Here is a 23953-nt window from a genome sequence, read left to right on the forward strand (position 1 = left end):
GTCGGCAGCCGGGCACCTGCGGCAGGACCAGCGCAGTGGCCGTGATTCGCCGGGGCGATTTTGTGGTATTTTTCAAATAACCACTCGTTTTTTTGTTTTGTTCAATACCCGTTTCAGAACGGAAAATCCAATTGCCAAAAATAAAAACAGAGACCAATAAAAACTCCAATGAAAACATATGGGAATAAATCCGCAGCGAGCAGTAATGTATTTGTAATAAAATGTGCAGTTGTAGCACTGAAATATCAGTTATTTACTTTATTATGTCAAATGTTTAAACCGTGCAGTATGAAGATTTCAACTCCGGGTCGGAAGTTGGCGCTCCACAGCTTTACTCACAGTTTTGCAGTTTTGTCAAAGCGGAGAGAAAAGTCCCCTCTGAGCTTCCGTACCTTATGAAAGCTAAGGTGAATTAGCTTCGTTGCTCACTGGGCATGCTGGAGTGCTGACATTGAGAAACACAACGCCAGTGTCCGCTTGTTACTCTGTGTGGAATAGTGAAAGGTAAGAAAATATTTAAGCATTGGCTTTGAGGATATTTTAGAAATCGGTAAAATAAGTTATCTGCCAGCTTGCGTCCAGACAGCCGAACCACTGTTTGCTAGCTTGTATAAAAGGTAGCTTAACTTCAAGCAGCACAATAACAACACGTTAATTCACCAACTTGTAGGCAAATCCTGGTGGCAGATTTTTTGAAATAAACCCGAAGGAGTGAAACGCTTCACGTCAGATGATTTAGGTCTTAACGAGCATCAGAGCAAAGAGCCCCGTCTGTCGTTTGTTATGCTTAAATAGTACAATACGTGCTGTAAAGTTGTACACTCTGTTGTCAGTGTTATACTTCTAAATTCACCCTTCCTGCTTCAATTCATCCTCTGCTGTGGGGCAAAGTTCACTTTAATGGCAGTCTGAAAATAACGTTACGTGTAGCGTTTTCCAAGTCCCAGGGGCAACTGTTTGCACCTTTACATTTCCTAGTGTAAGCACATGTAGCGGATGATGCTTCAGTTGGATTTTGATTGTAATAGTTTTAGCTGTGACAGAATATTTTCACATTTAAAAAATAGTTTCAGTGCAGGTCCTGGAAGCGTTGTCATCATTCATTAGCAGTGTTTAAGTCTGAGCTAACTTTTGTTTTACTTACCTGTTTGTACATATACTTTAAAAAAAACAATTGCAGTCAAACCATAAGCATTTCAACTGATATTTCAGTACAGGTTCTTGCTTGTAATTAGAGGGGGAAAAAACCCTGTAATGCCCCTTTGTGAAGTAATATGTATTACTAGTGGTAGTGCATAAATATTAGGTTTATCTGTAGCACATTTTCTAAGCTTCTGTGCGAAATACTGAGCTGTAAAATAACTACAATCGTCAATCAATGTATTCACCATAAAGATAACCACTTACCTTTCAAATGGAATGAAGTAGACAATGTGGTATAAATGTGAGTGCCTTAATCATTGCATGGGAGAACATTAATTTATATGGCAGTGTTGATGAGCATCATGTTGAAATCTTCTGTACAAATGAACCCTCAGAAGGTTAAAAAAAACAAACAAAAATCTCATTGCTGTTCCAGCAAATCACCCAAAATTCAGCATCTTAATAGTCAAAGCACTTCCATGACTCTGATGCAAAACTATTTGGATATTAAAATGTGACCATGACACATCCTCTCAGTGATGCGCTACATTTTGTAGGTGGTTTAACACCAGCTGTTGCCGTGTTGCCCTGACTTGAGTAAACACAACTAAACCACCAGTGTTTGGCTGCTCTGACTTCCTCTTCCTGGTTCCTTCAGGATCCTCATCATGGTGTCAGGAAAGCGTCTGGCTGACATCGGCTACCGGGCCTTTTCTGCCTCGATGATGCTGCTGACGCTGTACGGAGGCTACCTGTGTGCGATGCGAGGATACCGCTACATGGACAGGCAGAAACAGCTGAAGCTGGCGGCAGAGAACCAGGACCATGAAGTCATCAAAGACTGACATCAGATGGACTGCCCTTCTTTTTGCACACGTGGACATTTCCCCATTCCTCCTCGTCTTCGTCAGTCGCTAAATCGTGAAGACGTCTATCCTCCTCGGGATGTTTGTGTGATTTCAGTGAGCATCCGGGGCCCTTGCAAGGATCGTTTGTAAATCTTCACTACGCAAATTAACCGAGAACACGTTATTTGCATCAGTGACCAGTGTCAAATCCAGGAGTGAAGATGGCTGTAATTGTTTCTAATGTATGATATTAAATACCTTTAAACACACAGTGCAATGTCATGTTTTCACTCAGGACATCAGTCAACAACAGAATATATTTGGAAATACATTTTTACAAGGCACTCAAGTGAGAACAAGATTCCAGACTTTTCATATGTTCCTCATACCTGGATTCCTCTATAGGCAGTGACATCAAACAACAATTTCATAAACATTTGGTCTCAGAAGAAGCAGTAAAAAACAGTAAAACAAACAGGTCACAAAGTGGTTAAAAGGGAAATCCACAGTGAATAGCAAAGGGTGGAGACGTTGCTGAACTTCTCACCACTCACAGAGCAGGTGTCCTGCTTTAAAAAGCTGATAAAACCGCAGCTATAACAAAACAGTATAACGCCATTACTAGTAGGTAGAATGCGTTGCTATGTCATGTCTGTCCTGTGTGATCCAGTGTGGATTAACCTTTAGAAACACAAATAAATCAAGTTCATCTGACCAATAAAACTGGGAGAGAACATTGACACCGACCAACATCTGCAGCCAAACTCAGCACAAAATAAATCCCCACGTTTGAAAAAAAAAAAGGCTATGCAAATCAACCTGCATCGACTGATTTCCATTCGAGCTCTTAAAGCTTTGGAGCTACATGTCCACAGCCGGCGTCGGCGTCTGCACATCCGTCATCAGTCCGCCAGCATGTGAATCTGTGCGCACTCACTGTCTGTGTAATGAGTGAGTGTAAGTGTGTGTGACAGTGTGCGAGAGCCTTGCACGTCGGAGGAATGTTGTGAGGCAAACAAAGCTCTTGCAGACGCTGCGAGGGGACGAACTGCAGGAGGGCTACCGGCTTCTGGCTCCGCGTCACCAGCTGCTGTGGTTCTGTGCTCGGGTTTTAGCGGCAGCACAGTGGCCGTTGGTGCCGTTTTCTCCCTTGGGGCCGTGAGGGGAGGTCTGGAGGCCGTCCGAGGGCGTGTCGGGATCGTCCTCCGAGCTGCTCTCGATGTCGCTGCGAACGTCGTTGCACACCTGAAAGACAGGAAAATAAGATAAGATAAGATAAGATAGACTTTATTAATCTCACAAAGGAGAAATTTAACGTTACAGGGCTCTTAGAAACAAAAAACAGGAGTGCAAAAAGTCACGAAAGTGCATCTCACATCAACAAGGTCTTCATAGCGCTGAAGGAAAACAAGCGAACACTGAGGTATCTTAGCCCTGTAAAGCCTGAGCCATCAAAAAAACAGCCAGAAAATTCAAATTTTTTGGAACTAAGATGTTTATTACCCCTTTTAACAAAATACAAAAGAAGAATTTTGCCATATAATTTTGTTACCTCCGCCGAGGAGGTTATGCGATCGGGTCCGTTTATTTATTTGTCTGTCTGTGTGCGTGTCTGTGGACAGGATTTCTCGGAAACTACTTGTTAGATCTTCATGAAATTTTCACCAGAGGTGGATCTTGGCCCAGGGAAGACTCCATTCAAATTTTGTGTTGATCCGGTTAAGGATCTGGATTCTGGATCCGGATTTAGATTTTCCAACTTCGTATCATCTTCCCTTGGCGGAGGTCAGAAACCTCGGATTGCTCTTGTTTAAGATATATTTTTTGTATCAAATTGGACACATTAGGCGTTTTTAGCAACTTTTTGCTCATAACAATCTAAAGCAAAACTCCACTTGCTCCAGTGATATTTATTAAATATCCAGAGTCCACGTTACTTGCTAGCGGATGTTATTAAGACACGGCATGTTGTTCAGTTTAAGCCTCCGTGACCCACAAAGCAGACCCACAGTATGCTGTAAGAGGGGTCTCTTTAGGTAACTAGAAAAAGCATGTGCTGATAGACAGAACTCTTTCTTTTCCAGACTTTTCTGTATCTTAGCACGCCTATCATAAAAGACTGCAGATTTTTCCCTTTGAGGTTTTGGAAAAATATTAAGCATAGTAATGAGAGGAGGTCTGAGAAGGAAAAGTCCCTCTTTTGTTGAACTCCTCACAGTACAAAGACACAACAGACAGACAGATAGATAGACAGATGTTGGGAACCACTGCTTTAGTCTAATGGCTGGTGTCTATTTACACTAAATGAACCACAGGGTGGTGGTGTGGGACAATCGCAACATTCTCCTGACTAATGAGAAACAGTCAGGCATACCTGACATTCATGACCCTATTACCACGTTACTCATCATTTACAGCCCTCCTCCTGCTGCTGAATTAGTCAGTGGAGTTCAGTAGAAGTGCGGATCTACTGCATCAGCTGTCTAACTACAGCCGTCCTAATGGAAGCAGACAGACAGGGGAGGAATTAAGATTTGTGAAAGTAATCGCAGCAGAGTGTGTGAAAAGGAACTTACAGCCAAAAACAGAGAAGGTGAAGTTGTCAAGCGGACAGAGCAGACGGAGAGAAGTGAGAGAGCAGCGGAGGAGGAGGGCTCATTGGACAAAGAGAGACAGAAAGACAGGATCTCCCTCTCTCATTCCAGAGGGGGAGGAAACAAACAGCGTCTGCAGAGAAAATAAGACAGAGTCAGGGACAGATGGGGAAAATGTGAAGAGGCAGAAAATGCACCCCCAGAAATATCCGTGGTGTTATGGTGTTCATTTTAATAAACTATCTGTGATCAGAGACAGACGCCTGCTTGGGCCTGTTTTATAGCTTTGACCTCTGGGGCTCTTCCAAGTCTTATCTGATCGTATCTCATCTATGCAAAGTTCTTTTATATCCCTGCAAAAGTTGGGAGTGGATGTGGTTCAGTAGATTGAAGACTTTTTTTTGTTAGTCTTTCCATTCAGACTCGCATTACAAAGTTTTGAATTATGAATGAAATCTAAAAAGAAAATCAGCACCAGTTCCAGCAGAAGTTTCACTCGACCAAAGCAAAGGCTGAACACAGAGTAGTTAACAAAGAAACTGAAAGAACACATACATTTACAAGCCAGTTTGTGGCAAACAGTGAACTGAAACTAGCAGGTGCTTCTACGATGCTACAAGATGAAAAAGACACACCAACGTGTATGTAGCTAGGATGATTAGGACAGTGAATTTGACTTTTTTTTAAAAAAAATGTTAATCGAAAATGTCAGGTAATAGTGAAAATTCCTCATCACTGTGAATTTACTAGGGCTGGACCCGAATATCCCGATTATCCGAATATCCGTTCGCTACAGCGGTATCCAGATATTAATTTTGGTATCCGAATATTCGCCCCTCCCCCGTCGGACGTTACCGGGCGGAAAGAATATGCGGCGTTACTGTCTTCCCTCCACCTTCAGCCCACATCGGCTCATCTCGTCGAGTGATCACATAAACACATATACACATATGTCTATGTGATCACCCCTTCCTGCCCCCAGATGAAAATATGCGGAGCTCGTCTCTTCCCTTCGGCCCATTTCGGCTCATCTCGGCTCATCCACCTGAATGACCAGGTTGCTGCCGACTCTGACGTCATGCTTCACTTTGTTGCATAAACACAAGACAAGACGCTGAAGACCTCCGCTGTTTGGGAATTCTTCAGTTTAACTGAAGACAAAACGAAGGCAAAATTTGGACCCGGGAAACCAGACGAATGGATCCAAGTATTCGGGCTGTCTACGCCACAAGCCCCCCCCCCCGTCCGACGTTACGGGGCAGAACGACTATTCGGATATTCGTCTTTAATAGGGCTCGAATATTTGGCAGCCCTAGAATTTACCACTTCAAAAGTTAAAATAAATAAATGTCACATTAAACAAACCTAAAAGGAGATTTTTTTTGTTCTTACTAAAAATATAGTAGTAGTTTTGACTATTAGCCTGTTTTAACCAACTGTATCAGCGCTGCATTACAGGACTCCTCTCTAACAGCGACCCACCTTGCCTCGCAGCATGGCTTTGAGAGCTATACGGGCTATGAGGTAGGCCCAGAAGATATGCAGCACCTGGAGGACCAGCAGTAAGAAGTTGAAGAGCCACCAGGATGGGAATGGCCCGACTATGGACCAGCTCTCAAACATAGTGGAGTTCAGGATCCTAGAAAAACACAGAAACAGACAGACACAGCAGCTTCATAAATGCGTGTGTAATAATTTATCCCAGTGGAAGAAAAAAGTAGTGTTACTAAAACATACACTACCATTCAAAAGTTTGGGGTTTAGCTTAGAAATGTCTTTATTTTTGAAAGAATCACCAAGAAAACACACAAGAGAAAAACCAGGGCTTCTTTACTGCACTATCCACATTTTCATCAAAACGTTGGGTAGATTTATACCTCAGGTTTTGTATTGTTTCCTACAGTTGTTTCCAATGTTGTTATTTAAGGTCTATGTTCATGTAATAAATAATTTCATGTGGTTATAATTTATTGAGTTAAATACGTTAATAAATCATTTATGGAATTGTACAATAAGTTAAAAACCGTAAAAATGATTTAGCTTCCATGTTGGAACAAAGGTTGCATGTTTTGGTTCCTCTACAGATTTGTGTGATGGATGGAGAACAGGCTGGCTTCCTGAGCTGATCTGGACGTGTTCGAGAGACTTTATGGTCTTCAAAGGACTTTAAGGACACTCTTTCATGACAGGCAGTACGACGAGTTCTCACGGTGTTAGCCTGGTATGATCTTAGCGTGTGTTTAAAGATGAAGTCACTCCGAAAACTGTGAGGAATAAAAGCCCATTTCAAAGAGCTGTCTGCATCTGTGGTCATGAAGAGAGTTACAAGCTGCAAAGAGCAGCCAGTGAAAGGCTTTTACCTGCATCCTACATCCGGTGTCTCCAACTCGTGCATGTGAGGCCCTCCCTTTGAAATTTTAGGCAATTCTACATTTATAAATGGATAGAGACCGACCTCCCACATCACAGTACAGTGATCAACTCAATAAAAATCTAAAGAACTTAAATATTACGCTACCATTCAAAAGCTTGGGGTTTAGCTTAGAAATGTCCTTATTTTTGAAAGAATTGCAGATTTTTCAATGAACATAACAGTTAACATGAGTCAGAAATCCAGTCTAGACATTGTTAATGTGGTAAATGACTATTTTAGCTGGAAATGTTTAATGGAATATCTCCATAGGGGTACAGAGGAACATTTCCAGCAGCCATCACTCCTGTGTTCTAATGCTACATTGTGTTAGCTAAAAGGCTAATTGATGATCAGAAAACTCTTGTGCAGTTATGCTAGCACATGAATAACTGAGTTTTCATGGACGGTAGTGTTAATGTTAAGCAGCACTCTTCTGCTGCTACAGTGCAGGTTGTACTTCATGTCAGGTGAGGCCATGTGTTCCTTTAAATCCAGCTGAGTCACAGGCGGCTGTCAGCAGACCCACCTCCCCAGCACAGGTATGGATTTCAGTGCAGGTAGCTGCAGCGGCAACACTAGCTTTATCACTCATCCACACCAAGACACTGAATATAGCTGCTCAGGTTACTTTTGCCAGTGATGGGCTCCCTATTGTCCGTCTATATAGAGGATGTGCTGCAACATCCAGCTACCTATCGAGGAACAGTCATCATCCGGACAGTGTCCTAAAAAGTCTGCACGGATCTCAGTGCTGCCGACAAGAACTAAACTAGGAAAAAAATCAGTACATCAGACACTGTAGGTGTCCTGGAAATTGCCTCATCTGCTGTACAAGCTGAAGCCAGTGACATCACATTGTAGTCATTTCTCAAAAACAGAGAGGCGGTTTTCGTTCTCGGGTCACCTGAAACACATGGTAAGGAGTACAGGCTGTGTGTGTTCCGACCAGTGTTACTAATTACTGCAACAGTACATGCACTGAAATTACAGTTATTTTAGAAATCACAGCATAATTATCATGTTTTCTGTGCAGGCAGTTGTTTACAAAAACAAAACTAAACTAAAAAAAAAAGTTCACCTACTTTCTAACCTGAGCGCAGCAACTTTCCAAGATAAAGCTTAACGCTGTTCCTGATAAAAGAAAAACACAGCTACTGCCCCACCAGAGAAGTAAGACCATTTTATCTGCAACCTGCAAGAGGTTCTGATTGGTTGTGATGCCGCAGGTGTCAGAGCACTCACCATACTGGAAATATAACAAGCCGTGTGATAAAGAACACCACACTAAACACAATGAAGAGGAAGTCACAAAAGCGCTGGTACTTGGCGTAGTTGGCCAGCTTGGCTGCCTGTTGGAAAAGAAAAACAGAAATAAATCGTCAGAGTGAGTTTTGTGATGTGAAGAACGTCTGCTCCACTCATCCACCGCATCGAATTCGCAGGCACGTCCCCCTAATCAGTTTGGATTTCGGCCAAGTGGAAGTGACTGAAAACGCTAAACAACAATCACAATTCATCTCCGTTGTTCCGGAAGCCAGCTGGCGTTAAGCAAAAAGGCTGCTGAACAATAAATATCCTAAAAGGAAGCTGCTGAATGTTAAACCCAAGGCTGCTCAATAACTGGCTGCGGTCTGAGTCTACCTGCCATTTATTTTGTTTTTATTACTGCTTAGTGTTACTTTCTGAGCAACGTCTGTGATGATTCCTACTAACATAGGACATGATATTTTAATTTCAAGTCATAACACGCTTGGAGGAGCCAGTTTATGATCCATCCTTTCCTTATTATGCAGTCAAAATGAACCCAAAGCTCATCTTAAACATTATGGTATGTCTCCGTTTGGGGCCAGAAGGAAAGAAAAGCACGTTTATTATTTGTAGTTGGCTGCAAAAAAACTGCAAAACCACCATTATTTATGACCGCAGTACAATTCCCCAGGGCATTAAATGCTCTAGCGTGTGATCACTCCATAAAACATGATTGTTTCCTGTCACCACTCTGTCTAAACTGACCTCCAGCAGGAAGTCTGAGGCATCGTGGACACACAGCACCAGGCTCCCCACTCGCGCCATGTTGTTGACGTAAGAAAAGCTGATGAGGCCGACCGTAGCCAGGTGATGGATGAACATAATCAGGAAGTCCTGAGATTAAAACGGGGAGAGAGGGATGGTGAGAGTGCTGAATGAACACTAAAGAACACCGACTGTAGATTAAAGGTAGCACATTTGTAAAAGTAAATCAACTGTGGCTGATCTTTCTGGATAAATGTGGCAATTGAACAAATAGCAGATTGCTAAAACAACAAAACGCAGCAGGAATTAAAGTTGTGATCAAGTATTAAAGCTAAGGAGACGACATTAACCCTCGTGTCGTCCTGCGGGTCAAAACTGACCCGTTTTAAAGTGTCAAAATGTGGGGAAAAAAAATAAAAATTTCACTTCTGACGTCCACATTTTCAACGTTTTTGGGAAATCTTTGAACCTTTTTTTGGTGGAAAAAAGAAGAAATGTTAAAACATGTTTAAGAACATTCACATAAAAATCAACCAAAATCCAGCGAGTTTCGCTGGATTTTGGTTGATTTTTATGTGAATGTTCTTAAAGAAAACATTAGAAGTTTTACAGACATATACGTAATCACTTTAGATATTTTTAGGATTTTTTTGGAAGATTTTTACTCATTTTTTGAAAATATTTACACAAATTTTCTTGCCACATTGGGGGATTTTTTTTTTTTTAATAAAAATTTTAAGGGAAACTTTTAAGGAATTATTGGAATTTTCTTCCTGAAGGTTTTGCAAATTTTCAGAAATTTGGGGAATGTTTTTGCTGAATTTTTGGATTTTTTTCAAACAAGGAAACTATATTTTTTGGTGCCCCTAAATGAAGACAACAGGAGGGTTATTATAATAATATAATGTTGGTGTCACCCTAGGAATAAGGAAAGAGAATGATGAAAGAATACAAAGCTACTTTTTCTTACTGTAAAGGCTCAAACATGCTTAATTTTTTGAAAATATTTACAAAAAAATTCTTGTCAAATTTGGGGGATTTTTTAAAATCAAACTTTTTAGGGAAACTTTTAAGGAATTATTGGAATTTTCTTCCTGAAGGTTTTGCAAATTTTCAGAAATTTGATGATTTTTTTTTGCCGAATTTTTGGATTTTTTTTCAGACAAGAACATACCATCTTTTGGACAACAGGAGGGTTAAGGCATTTTGGTAAAATAAATAAGAAGACAGAACGTGCATACGTAAAACAGCCCACGCTATCAAAGAACAGACTAGAATAAAAAACAGGCGGCTGTTACTCTGGGGAAAATGTGCTTTAATTGAGCAGAGATGGAAAAGAGGTAGCAGGGGAAGCATGAGGATTTTTTCCCCCCCAAAGAAGCTGATCAGCTTCCGTGAGCCGTGACGACAAATACACAATCATCATTAAACGGGATTTATGGTCTGTCCATACTGCATGCCGGATAGCCTCACAAATATCCGCCCACACACATTTCTTTTTTTTTTTGTCTGCAAGTCCGCTCAAAAATGACACCAACCAACCATGGTGTCATTACTTAAGCTTCATGCAATTTTTTCTTTTCTTCTTTGTGACTGTGACCATCACATGCCCTCATGGCAAATTAACCTATCATGTTTATTTCAAGCTGTTTCCTACATTATGCCATTGAGGGCTGTGCACACCCAAGTGGAACATAAAACAAACACAGGACAGACAGAAAAAAGTGAGGCATAGACAGTGTTCTTAGAGAAAAGGTGCACCTGCCCACACACATTTCTGACGTCAGATATGGTGCATCTATGATAATGATTCCATCTAACGATTAACCAAGAGCCTGTTTGTAGGGGTTTCTTACTGAATCCAAAACAAATATACAGTTATGTAAAAAAACAACATACACTTGATCCTCTTTAAAACAACTTCTACAGATAATAGTGGTATACTCAACAAATAAAACGCAGAACTGACATTTAGTAGTCATTTTTAGGCTTAATACTACAAGTCAATACACCCCTACATCTGTCACACCCTCAAATCGATGCATTTCCAAAAAGGAGTTTCAGATAAGGCGCAAATGACAAGAACCTTCTTCAGGAGAGGTGGCCGGATCTCATTTTCAGGCTCCGGCGTTCTCCTTTTTATTGAAGTGTTATAACTAAGCAGCCAAGATCTAAAAAGCTCTAAAGCTGTCAGAAAAAGTCTGCTTCAGATTAAAAAAAGAATTAAACGATTCCACTTTAAAAATCCTCTACAAGCACATTTTTAAACAAGCACAAATTTGTCCAGAGCCGGCAAATTCAGCCCAAAGAGCACGACTGTTTAATGGAAAAAAGTAGTTTCCAAGAGGCAATCGAGATTTCAACAATCTGATCTGCATGGGAGGTGTGCCAGGAGGGAAAAGTCTTTGCTGCCCAAAAACAACATCAGAGCAAAACTACTGCTTTGCCAATGAATACACAGACAAAGAGCACTTCTTTTGAACTGACGACGCATGGCGGTGGAAGCTGTTTTTAGCGTGCTTCGCCGTCTCAACGACCGCACAGCTTGCAGCCATCGATTCAGCTAGAAATTCTGTTCAAAATCGAACTGGAGGTGATCCGACCAAAAGCTGAAGTTGAACCAGATAATAATCCTCCTGGCTCCAAAAGAAGACCAGTCCAAATTTCAATCAAATTAAAATCTTGTGGGAGAGTTTCAAATGGGCAGTCCATGTAAGAAAACTGTCCAGCATCAATTTTCACCGAACAAGTGGTCAAAAATGTCAGCGAGCCTGGGTCAGAACCTGAGGGGCAAATCATGAAAAAACACCTCCAAGAAGTTATGCCAACACTAGCTTAGAAGGCCAAGGGTGCACTTGTTTTCTCAAAACAGTGTTGCATTATGGTATTTTTGAGTGAAAAAGCAACTTTTCCTTGTTCAACTACACCACATTTATCTTCAATGACGAAAATGCCCATGATTTCCGCGCGTTTTTTCACAAGAATGCACAGATGACCCTTCGATAATTTATAATACGTAAAGCCAATACTTAAAATAAATGGATCCACATGCACAGGATTGGGGATGTGTTTAGTGTCTGTCAGCATCAAAGCAAAAATCCGTCTTTCAGCTCCAGACATCACGCTAGTAGAAATTCAACTGTCACAAAATGGCAGCTGAACTAAAAAGACAGTCAAGAACCTTGGTGTGCTCTTTGATTAAACTCTTTTGTTCGAATTTCACATTAAAGAGGTTAAAGAGGTGACTAGAGTGTTTTTTATCACCTCAGACATATCGCCAAGATTAGATTGATTCTGTCATTTCAAGATGCTGAGGTCCTAATTCACGGTTAGACTACTGTAATGTCCTTTTATCAGGACTGACAAAGAAGAGCCTTCGTGGTCCAGAACGCTCTAGTAGATGTGAACATATCAGTCCAGTGTTGGCCTCTCTGCATTGGCTACCTGTTCAGGTTAGAGCAGATTTTAACCCTCCTGTTGTCCTCATTTACAGCCACCAAAAAATATTGTTTCCTTGTCTGAAGAAAAAAAAAAAATCCAAAAACTCAGCAAAAAAAAAAAAAAAAAATCCCCAAATTTCTGAAAATTTGCAAAACCTTCAGGAAGAAAATTCCAATAATTCCTTAAAAGTTTCCCTTAAAAGTTGTATTTTAAAAAAATCCCCCAAACTTGGCAAGAAAATTCTGATACATATTTTCAAAAAATGAGTAAAAATCTTCAAAAAAAAATCCTAAAAATATCTGAAGTGATTACATATATGTCAGCAAAACTTCTAATATTTATTCTGGATTTGGTTGATTTTTATGTGAATGTTCTTAGAAGCATTTTTAACATTTTTTTTTTAATTTCCACTAAAAAATGTTCAAAGATTTGACAAAAATGTGGACATCAGAAGTTTCACTGTGAATTTTTTATTATTTTTTTCCCACATTTTCAAACTTTAAAATGAATCAATTTTGACCCGCGGGACGACACGAGGGTTAAGGTGCTGCTGCCGACATACAAAACTGTAAATGGAATTGCCCCATTGTACCTTTCAAACTTGCTGGTCCATAAAATGATGAAAGGGGAATCAACATTATGGTACTGTCTACTTGCTGAAATCAGGCAGGCATCTTCCATTGATGATTTAAAACAAAGCTGAAAACCCACTTGTTCACTGCTACATATGAATCTTAAACTGGCTGTTTCACTAATGTCTACTGTTTTTATCTCTGTGCACAACACTTAGATGGAAAGCTCTTTATAAATAAATGTATTATTATTATTAAAATGGAAAAAAAACGGCAAGTTGTCCTTACAAAGGTCAAGAAAAATTTAATATGGCATTGTGCAATAACGCGCCTGCTTGCAAACACTTTATGACATTCACAGCTGTACCTTTATAGAGCTGTAAAAAAAATAAAAACAGCATGGCCAGTGTGAGAGGCTAGATGAGGTTTGGGGACGGCGTTAACAAAACGGCTAAATGTACTGAATTTCGTCACCACGATTTCTTAACAGGCAACGCTCATTCTTTTAGAGGAAATGGACATTCAAAACTGAACTAAACTACAATCTGACTCAACGGCTGCGCCACGATCATGAGGCAAGGCGCAGACAGTAAGAGGAGATATAGGTGAAAGATTAACAGCGTGGAGCGCCCGAAGACAAACACAAAGGTGGAGACGGAAGAGCTCGGCTAGATCGGAGGGCACGTGCATCTGACAGCCGAGTCATCTGGACTGACAGCAGCGGTGGACAGATGAAGGTCTGCAACAGACTTAGCGAGTGAGAGAAAAAAATCACGGGTTCAGCATTAATTTAAATCGATATACATTCAGCTGCTTTGACATTCTGTTAAACCTGCATTACCGTTAATGCACTTTATGTCAGATGCCATTAACAGAAGGTACACCTATTGCTTTCACCAAGAGATGTGTTAAATATAGATTCAAGTTCTGCACAGTGCCCAGTGTAAGGTGTATCTCTATCATGGAAGCCTTTTGGTTGTTTGGAAACACCTTTAACCCTCCTTTTGTCCTCATTTACGGGCACCAAAAAATATTGTTTCCTTGTCTGAAAAAAATCCCAAAATTCTGCAAAAAAAATCCCCAAATTTCTGAAAAATTTGCAAAATCTTCAGGAAGAAAATTCCAATAATTCTTTAAAAGTTTCTGATAAAGGTTTTATTTTAAAATAATCCCCAAATTTGGCAAGAAAAATTCTCGTAAATATTTTCGAAAAATGAGTAAAAATCTTCCAAAAAAAATCCTAAAAATATCTAAAGTGATTTCATATATGTCAGTAAAACTTCTAATGTTTTCTTTAAGAACATTCCCATAAAAATCTACCAAAATCCAGCGAAATTCACTGGATTTTGGTTGATTTTTTTTTACATTTCTTCCACCAAAAAATGTTCAAAGATTTCCCAAAAATGTTGAAAATGTGGACATCAGAAGTTTCACTGTGAAAATATACATTTTGTTCCCACATTTTCAAACTTTAAAACGGGTCGATTTTGACCTGCAGGACGACACGAGGGTTAAAAATAAATAATTCTCTTGCATGAGCACAGGCATGTGTTGTGCATGCGTACGTTATGCACAGACACCCAAGCGCGTGACCGAAACATGTAGCGGGTCGAGTGAATTGATGCAGGGAACTGACACAGCGTTCACTTGTTGTCATGGTTACGGTGACATCATACCGGTTGCTATATCTCGCAATGGGAAATACTTCGCAAAGCCGTGGATCCACACTATAAGCTGCATCACTGCCAAAATCTAATCACTTGGTAGTTGTGTCATTTCTGACCTTCCCTGAAAATTTCATCCAAATCTGTCACTCCACTTTTGAGTCATGCTGCACACAGACAGACAGATTCACAGACAAACGTACGTCGATGAGTGACATAACTCCACCGCATTCCTTGGCGGAGTAATAAATTAAACTAAGCTGAATTTGGGAAAAAGAAAAAAAAAGAGAAAAGATCAGGCTGTTCGGTTGAAACAAGCATTATATTCCTGGTATTTCCTGTGTCTCAACATTAAAGCAAAGCGTTTGCGGTGGGCTGTAACCAAGTCCAGCTCTAATACGCTGGCATCCTGTGGAATTTCTGTAATTCTAATAGACTTAGGCCTGCTCCATTCTGCAATCACATGACAGCGGATGCCTTCATGCTGAAAACACGAGGCATTCACAGAGCGAGCAACATCAGCTGCAGCCTTCCCCCTCAGAAAAAAAACAAAAAACATGTGACCCTCCTGAATTACATCAACTGTAATTGCATTATTATTTGAGATAACGCACACAAGTCTGGGTTATTCTGAATGCCCTTTGACTGATGTGCATTCATCTGAAAAACTCTCTCACACACACACACACACACCTATCCACCCAGCCGCTGCCAAATCAGGAACAATGAACAGATTGGCCAATCTTTAACAGGGAGTGGCAACTGCAGTCAAACGTAACCGACACCGAACCGGCGTTCCTCTCACCTTCCTTTTAATGTCGGTGAACTGGGAGAACATAAGTGACCAGTAGAAGGCCAGCTCTGTGACGTAGTAGTGATAAAGACCCGGGGTCATGACCTGAGGGGAGACAGAGCAGAGACACGGTAAAGTGAGTCCATTCCAGCGAGAACTTTCTCTAGTGTTTCACAGTTACCTCACAGTGATAGGAGCGTGAATGCTTCAGGTCATCAGAACACACATCCTGACCCAGTGAGTCACCAGCATGACAACGTTTACTTTAGCAATAAGGCCTGACGAGCTGTGCTTTCCAAAGAATTGTGTCATGCCCAGGAAGGTGCCTGGTTTCATTTCTAGTTAGAACCGATTTTATCTCAAGTGTTCCGGACCAGTAAAATCAGAGCATACTAACCTATACATAACCAAATTCTCCCTTTATGTGTAAAAAAGTATGTTCTGAAAGCTTTCACATTCAAGGAATTATCTTTTTACAAAACATCATAAACAACCAGAAATTTGTTAAGAAAAAAAATTCAATTTCAGCACTATAATCCCTCAGTTTATCATTCACACATTACAACTTACAGACCACAGAGTGTCTACAAAGGAACACAACATTTAGTCACACATATCTGGGGACTGAATGATATTCACTGTATGACCAAAATGAGAAAAGTCAGACCAAAAAAGACAAAAAAACCCCAATAAAAACAAGACAAAATATTTCAAAAATGAGACACAAAACGATAAAAGAAAGAAAAAAATGACGCAAAACAAAAAAATGCACAAAAAAATAGACAATAAAAGTTACAAACAAAAAAACATTACACAAATGATTCAAACGAGACAAAAAAAATGACAAAATAAGAAACAAAATGTCCACAAAATAGACAAAAAACACAAGCGAGACAAAAACAACACACAAAACAACGAATAAAGCAAAAGACAAAATGACAAAAGACAAAAAAAAAAACCCACAAGCGATGCAAAAAGGAAACACAAAAAGACAAAAGTCAGACAAAAAAACCAACAAAAACAAGACGACAAAATAACAGTGAGCAATATACTATTTTACTTTATGATCAAAACAGCTTTTCATGGTCAAGAAATAATTTTAAACGTATGACCAAAATGACAAAAGTCAAACCAAAAAAGACAAAAAACAACAAAAACAAGACAAAATATTTCAAAAATGAGACACAAAATGATAAAAGAAAGAAACAAATGACGCAAAACAAAAAAAAGCACAAAAAATAGACAATAAAAGTTACAAAGCAACAAAAAATGGACAAAAATTAGACAAAACATTATACAAATGATTCAAACGAGACAAAAAAATGACAAAATAAGAAACAAAATGACCACAAAATAGAAAAAAAACCCACAAGTGAGACAAAAGGAAACACAAAAAAACAAAAGTCAGGCAAAAAAAACAACAAAAACAAGACAACAAAATAACAATGAGCAATATACCATTTTACTTTATGATCAAAACAGCTTTTCATGGTCTAGAAATAATTTTAAATTTATAGATTTACAATCTGTAGTTAATGTTTTCTCTGGAATTTTTACACTTTGAGGGCCGGATTGGACCCTCTGGGGGGCCGATTTTTGCCCGTGGGCCTCATGTTTGACACCCCTGTTCTACACAATCACTCTTAAAAAATACATGAAGATATTCTGCATGCTGAAGTGGATGAAGGAGTTAACACAATGTAATATAATCATCATATTTGTATTTCGTTAATTAAATAAATTCATAAAAAAAGAGCATGCATATCACATATATTTTGACACAACCTGAGATATTAAAAGGGACAAAATAATAGGGTATAAACCATATGACAAATTTCCAGAATATCCTGATTTATTTCGTCATATCACCCAACACTAACGGCCATTTTAAATCAAAAGCAACACTTGAGCGTCTGAAAGATTGGTGATCATTTCTAAAATACTTAAAGGGGAACTTCGTTTTTTTTTTCAACCTGGGGTCTGTTTTCATTTGTCATTTCATACATGTGAGTGATGAAGAAATGAATTTTCGACATAGCTCCAGTATTTAGCCAGGCAGGCAGCTTAGCAGCTCAGCTAGCAGCTCGGCTAGCAGCTCAGCTAGCGAAAAGTATGGGGCAACTTGCCCCCCCGCGTCAAAGTCCGCCCTAACGTGTTTTTTTTCCCCCACACTGACCGGCTCGGATAGTCTCAACGAGTGTCCCACAACATACTAGAGATGAGAAGTGAACGAAAACCTCCACATTACCTGGCGATCGCTCTTTGTTGTGGTCTGTATCCAAATCTCAGGACGCTAGAAAGCACCACAACAAATAGCGATCGCCAGGTAATGTGGAGGTTTTCGTTCACTTCTCATCTCTAATATGTTGTGGGACACTCATTGAGACTATCTGAGCCGGTCAGTGTGGGGAAAAAAAACACGTTAGGGCGGACTTTGACGCGGGGGGGCCAGTTGCCCCATACTTTTCGCTAGCTGAGCTGCTAGCTGAGCTGCTAGCTGAGCTGCTAGCTGAGCTGCCTGCCTGGCTAAATACGGGAGCTATGTCGAAAATTCATTTCTCCATCACTCACATGTATGAAATGACATGAAAACAGACCCCAGGTTGAAAAAAACCGAAGTTCCCCTTTAAAAGTAACCGAACATGGAGGAATCAGCAGAAGCACCACATCTACATGCTATTTAAACTCGCAGTAAAACCACAAAGATAAAGACAATGTTTCTGTTTTCACATTTAAGTGTGGCTAGTAAATAAAAAGGATACAAGATTAGTACCTTTTGTGGCTGCAGCATATTATTTGGTACATAGCATCACCATCCAACCCGTGTTTAGTTCTTGATGCTCTATGCTCAACTTTGGAATTAGCTTCAAAAGATGATACTACTGTTAAATTGGACTGCACTAGAGAAAGACTCAGAGACAGAGATGAGAGCTCATCTTACCTGATAGGGGTAACCGTACCAGCACTGCCGTGTATCCCACAACCAAGGGGACTAAAAACAGAAAAATAAGAGAAAAATGCACATTAGCACAGCAAACAATTATTAATTCTATTATCTGACAATATCAATCACATAACACACCAACAACAGCAAGTTTTATGCCCCCTGTTTATCAATGTGAGCGTTGCCTTGCAGCTAGAAGATCCTCGGTTCGTGTCCCGGCCTGGGATCTTTCTGTGTGGAGTTTGCATGTTCTCCTTGTGCATGTGTGGGTTTTCTGTGGGTTCTCCGGCTTCCTCCCACAGTCCAAAAACATGCTGATGTTAATTAGGGATTCTAAACTGTCCATAGGTGTGAATAAGGGTGGGATTGTTTGTCTCTGTGTGTAGCCCTGTGATGGATGGATGGATGGATGGATGGATGGATGGATGGATGGATGGATGGATGGATGGATGGATGGATGGATGGATGGATGGATGGATGGATGGATGGATGGATGGATGGATAGATAGATAGATAGATAGATAGATAGATATCAGTTTCAAAGCTTCCTTTGTGGGTGTGCTCACCTGCCACAGAAACCGGAACCCATAGGTAAATATGAACAAATAAAATGTAAATCTCCACCTGGAGGCAAAAGAAAAGAAACTATGAGTGAATTCACAGTGAAACACACTGAAAATCTAACACAAACGCATCCAAGCCCCAATCACAGCACAATACATGCAACACCTCAGACCCCTACTAAATGTAAATCTAAATCCAGGTCACGACAAGAAACACGTCTTGAAGAGTCAGGTGAAAATCTGACCATCTAAACATCCAACCTGTGCTCACAAAGACAGAACTATTGGAACAAGCACACACTATCATCCTGCATTTGCACAAAAAAACATGACCACCGTGTATTCAGGCCTGCAGGGAGGTTAAAGGTGAACACAATGTGAATTAACCTACATGCTCTCGCAGAACTTGGTGTGCGTGCTGGGCTTATCTTGGTTCCTGCGGTGTCTGAACCAGCGCTGGACTTTCCGCACTTCCCAGTCCAGCTGCTTGGACAGGCCATCCAGATGGCGGGAGTCTGGATTCTGTCACAAGACAGACGAAAAAGCAAACAACTTAGTGTAGAGTAAGAAGCCCAACTGTGCCAAAAAATATGCTTGTATATATACACACGTGGACAAAATTGTTGGTACCCCTCAGTTAAAGAAGGAAAAACACACAATTCTCACTGAAATCATTTGAAACTCACAAAAGTAACAATAAATAAAAATTTATTGAAAATTAAATAATCAAAAACAGCCATCACTTTTGAATTGTTGATTAACATAATTATTTAAAAAAACAAACTCATGAAACAGGCCTGGACAAAAATGATGGTACCTCTATAAAAGATTGAAAACTATTTGACCAGAGTGACATGATTAACTCAGGTGTGTCATTTAATTGACATCACAGGTGTTTCCAAACTCATAATCAGTCAGTCTGCCTATTTAAAGGGAGACAAGTAGTCACCCTGCTGTTTGGTGAAAAGGTGTGTACCACACTGAACATGGACAACAGAAAGCGAAGGAGAGAATTGTCCCAGGACATCCGAAATAAAAAATTATAGACAAACATCTTAAAGGTAAAGGCTATAAGACCATCTCTAAACAGCTTGAAGTTCCTGTGACAACAGTGGCTCATATTATTCAGAAGTTCAAGACCCACGGGACAGTAGCCAACCTCCCTGGACGTGGCCGCAAGAGGAAAATTGATGACAAATTGAAGAGACGGATCGTTGGAATTGTATCCAAAGAGCCCAGAGCAACCTCCAAAGAAATTAAAGGTGAACTCCAAGGCCAAGGTACATCAGTGTCAGATCGCACCATTCGTCGTTGTTTGAGCCAAAGTGGACTTCATGGGAGACGACCAAGGAGGACACCACTGCTGAAAAAACTCATAAAAAAGCCAGACTGGAATTTGCAAAATGCATGTTGACAAGTCACAAAGCTTCTGGGAGAATGTCCTTTGGACAGATGAGACCAAACTGGAGCTTTTTGGTAAGGCACATCAACTCTATGTTCATAGACTCAAAAACCAAGCATACGAAGAAAAGAACACTGTCCCTACGGTGAAACATGGAGGAGGCTCAGTAATGTTTTGGGGCTGCTTTGCTGCATCTGGCACAGGGTGTCTTGAAAGTGTGCAAGGTACGATGAAATCTGAAGACTATCAAGGCATTCTGGAGAGAAATGTGCTGTCTAGTGTCAGAAAGCTTGGTCTCAGTCGCAGGTCATGGGTCTTCCAACAGGACAACCATCCAAAACACACAGCCAAAAACACCCAAGAATGGCTGAGAGAAAAGCGTTGGACTATTCTAAAGTGGCCTTCTATGAGCCCAGATCTGAATCCCATTGAACATATGTGGAAGGAGCTGAAACATGCCATTTGGAGAAGACACCCATCAAACCTGAGACAACTGGAGCTGTTTGCTCATGAGGAGTGGGCCAAAATACCTGTTGACAGCTGCAGAACGCTCATTGACAAATACAGAAATCGTTTAATTGCAGTGATTGCCTCAAAAGGTTGTGCAACAAAATATTAAGTTATGGGTACCATCATTTTTGTCCAGCCCTATTTCATTAGTTTGTTTTTTTAAATAATTATGTTAATCAACAATTCAAAAGTGATGGCTGATTTTGATTATTTAATTTTCAATAATTTTTTATTTATTGTTACTTTTGTGAGTTTCAAGTGATTTCAGTGAGAATTGTGGGTTTTTCCTTCTTTAACTGAGGGGTACCAACAATTTTGTCCACGTGTGTATATACTAGGGCTGGGCGATATGGCCAAAAAATAAAATCTGAATTTTTTTTTAGTCATCTTGGACATTACGATTTTAATTGATTTTTGTTGTTTCTTTGCGGTCTGTTTGCTATGGCTAGTGCTAGCCATGCCGCACTCCCGTAGCTGTGGGCACTCATTCTTTAGGATGCCTCTGCTGGAGGTGCTGAAAGAGGTTAGTTGTGCTGCTACTCTTCGTTTTCACAGTACTTTTGCAAACGTTGCACATGACTGTAGTTTGCTCTGTGTCAGTCTTCTCAAAGCCGAACCACTTCCATATAATCGATGTAACATGAGGCCCTTTTCTCGCGACCAACTCTTCGTCTGCTGTTCTGTCCGCCATGACGGGGGTGTGAGTGTTTTGGCGGAAGGAGATGAGAGGCGGAATCAGATGCCAGTGCACAAGTCGTAAACAGCAGAAGAAGAATCTGTATTGTTATATATTTAAGCTCGCCTCGATTTTATGATTTGGCAAATTTTCAAATCGTCAGGTTTTAAAAAGGCGAATTCATCAAATTAATTAGATTTATCGCCCAGCCCTAATATATACATAGCATTCTGTCCACGAATTATTGCAATTTTGCAAAGAATTCACTATTTAGGCTTTCATTTCTGAGATTTAAAGAGCATTTGAAGACGACAAATAAAAAAAATACATTTCAGTCAAAACTGTGAGTAGCTGCATCAGTTGGGATGTGAAACAATCCCCTCAAACTCCTGAATATCTGACAGACTGTAATGTGCACTTCTGGGAACTGTTTGATTTTACATTATGATACCATCTGCAGTTTATGACTGTAAAGGAAATACTGAAACCTGAAATTTATTCACTGGGAACACAGCAAAATTTTAAAATGCAAGCCCAGTGTGTGACCTCCAGCACTTTGAGGATGATACAAATACCTCTCATTACCTCTGCTGTGGTTGCAGGCATTCTTTTGAATCTAAATGTAAGCATCAAGACTTTTAGACTTTACAGGAGTTAGCACTGTCGCCTTGCAGCTAGAAGATCCCCGCTGGCATCCCGGCCTCCCCCGATCTTTCTGCATGGTAAGATTTTACAGCTCCAGATGCTTAAATGCGACGATTTGCAGCTTTTCTTTGTCACACACACTTGATATATTTGGCCTTTAAACAATCGATCAGACAAAAAAAAAAAGAAAAAAAAAGAAAAGACATTTCACCTTGGGCCACGGGAAATATATGTCATCACGTTATCAAATTATGGATTTATTATACATCTATGATTCCTTTTCTTCTTCTTTTTCTAACCAGAGAAAGCACTAGTCAAGAATTTTGAAAAAAATAGCCAGCAGATAGTCAATAATAAATAACAATCAGTAGATGCAATCTTAGAGCCACACCTTCATAAAAATCTGTCATTAGCACAGTTAGCCAAAACCAGGCGTAAACTAACCGTGACGTCACCCGTTGGTTTCAACGCCGAGAAAATTAAGCCCGGATTTTGCTACTTCCTGGTCGCCGTTTTGGATTTTTTGGAGCCAGTGACGTAAAAAGCGTCATCAAACAGAATGGAGAGCAACTAGGGGCAGGATTGGCTGAGGACTCTCTTATCCCGCCCACATTTTACTGCAGAGGCTTCTGTTGCTGTCTATCAAGTATAGCCACGCCCCCTGGCTCCGGCAACTTTAACGATTTATTTAAAATTCAGTATTGATTTATTTTAAGATCGGCCACCTGATCTCTCATTTTGACCATGAAAACTAACGGGAAAAAATCCTGAGCTGTAGAACATCAGTCTATCAAATTTTATTTTTTCCAAAAATGAATTGGGGTCTATGGAGCAAAAGCTTTTTGGAGCCAACCCTAGCGGACGGCGGGATATTGCAAGTTTTTGACACTTCCGGGTTGGCTTCATTTTTGGAGCCAGATGCTACGTCCATCTTTATATACAGTCTATGGCCAAAACAGAGCAAGGAATGAGTCAGATGAACTGAATAAAAGCTGAATGTCCATATCAGATGAGAATGTTCACAAGTACAATGATTTTCCAGCAGCGCTCAGGGCAGCATTCAAATCAGAATTAGAACTGGAAAATTAGCATTTTTCTGAAAGCCCTGATGAGTCAAACTTGTATTAAGACAAAAATGTCATAAAACCAAACTAATGTGGCTGCAATCTGTCAACCAAAGCATCTATCTTTCTATGTTATTAATCCTACATTCAATGGGTATGCAGTTTGATTTTCAACATAATGTCTTTACAACTTTACAACTATGCATCTACCTCCAGTCGTCAGACCATCGATCATTGCCGACGCTCCTTTACGTAAATGCTTCTTTAAAGGAGAAAGAGACGGTCCAAACCTTTGTGATGGATGTAAACACTTTCTCCAGCACCGCGTTGGGCTGGGCTCTTCTTCCGAAACCTTGCTGAATGTGGAGACTTCGGGCACAGGCGCTGGCAATAAATCTGTGACAGAGGTGAGAGATGGGTTATCGTTGTCGTTAAAATGATCATGCACGCAAGCTCATCAAGTAAAAGGTATATGGCCAGTTTAGACAGTGTTTTATGACTTGTTTTGATCACATAGCAACCCTTAGTTTGGTCCCTTTATGCACGTACAACCGCGTTTATTCTGAACAGAAATGAAAGCGACAGCTCTATTTTTGACACTAGGAGGTGAGAGACTAGAGTTTCTTTGTTGTAGACCGGATAGATAGAGAACATCAGAGTACACTGGC

The 23953-nt window shown here is 40.2% G+C and overlaps 2 protein-coding genes across 4 annotated transcripts in view; one reads left to right on the forward strand and one right to left on the reverse strand.

Moving 5' to 3' along the window:
* Nucleotides 1-353: 353 nt before the first annotated feature.
* On the forward strand, nt 354-2260 carry LOC110959799 (cytochrome c oxidase assembly protein COX14 homolog). The gene is made up of 2 exons (XM_022206777.2): nt 354-504; nt 1802-2260. The coding sequence occupies exon 2, from the start codon at nt 1812-1814 to the stop codon at nt 1986-1988; it is 177 nt and encodes a 58-aa protein (XP_022062469.1). The 5' UTR covers nt 354-504; nt 1802-1811; the 3' UTR covers nt 1989-2260.
* Nucleotides 2261-2289: 29 nt separating this feature from the next.
* Nucleotides 2290-23953, reverse strand: part of cers5 (ceramide synthase 5) — a 36412-nt gene continuing 14748 nt past the window's right edge. Inside the window, exons 2-12 of one of the 3 annotated variants that reach the window (XR_007941760.1) lie at nt 23576-23681; nt 19380-19510; nt 18992-19049; nt 18423-18473; nt 15494-15586; nt 9012-9140; nt 8241-8347; nt 6068-6224; nt 4568-4718; nt 4366-4489; nt 3119-3236 (exon numbers count right to left, since the gene is read on the reverse strand). Coding sequence is in view for 1 of the 3 variants with exons in the window: in XM_051947766.1 (XP_051803726.1) it covers nt 3072-3236; nt 6068-6224; nt 8241-8347; nt 9012-9140; nt 15494-15586; nt 18423-18473; nt 18992-19049; nt 19380-19510; nt 23576-23681 (997 nt within the window). In the remaining 2 variants the exon portion in view is untranslated. Of the gene's footprint in view, nt 3237-4365; nt 4490-4567; nt 4719-6067; nt 6225-8240; nt 8348-9011; nt 9141-15493; nt 15587-18422; nt 18474-18991; nt 19050-19379; nt 19511-23575; nt 23682-23953 lie in introns of all 3 variants that reach the window. The other 2 variants (XR_007941761.1, XM_051947766.1) reach the window with 2 other exon arrangements.

Source organism: Acanthochromis polyacanthus, chromosome 5 (assembly GCF_021347895.1).
Source record: "Acanthochromis polyacanthus isolate Apoly-LR-REF ecotype Palm Island chromosome 5, KAUST_Apoly_ChrSc, whole genome shotgun sequence".
Classification (NCBI taxonomy): domain Eukaryota; kingdom Metazoa; phylum Chordata; class Actinopteri; family Pomacentridae; genus Acanthochromis; species Acanthochromis polyacanthus.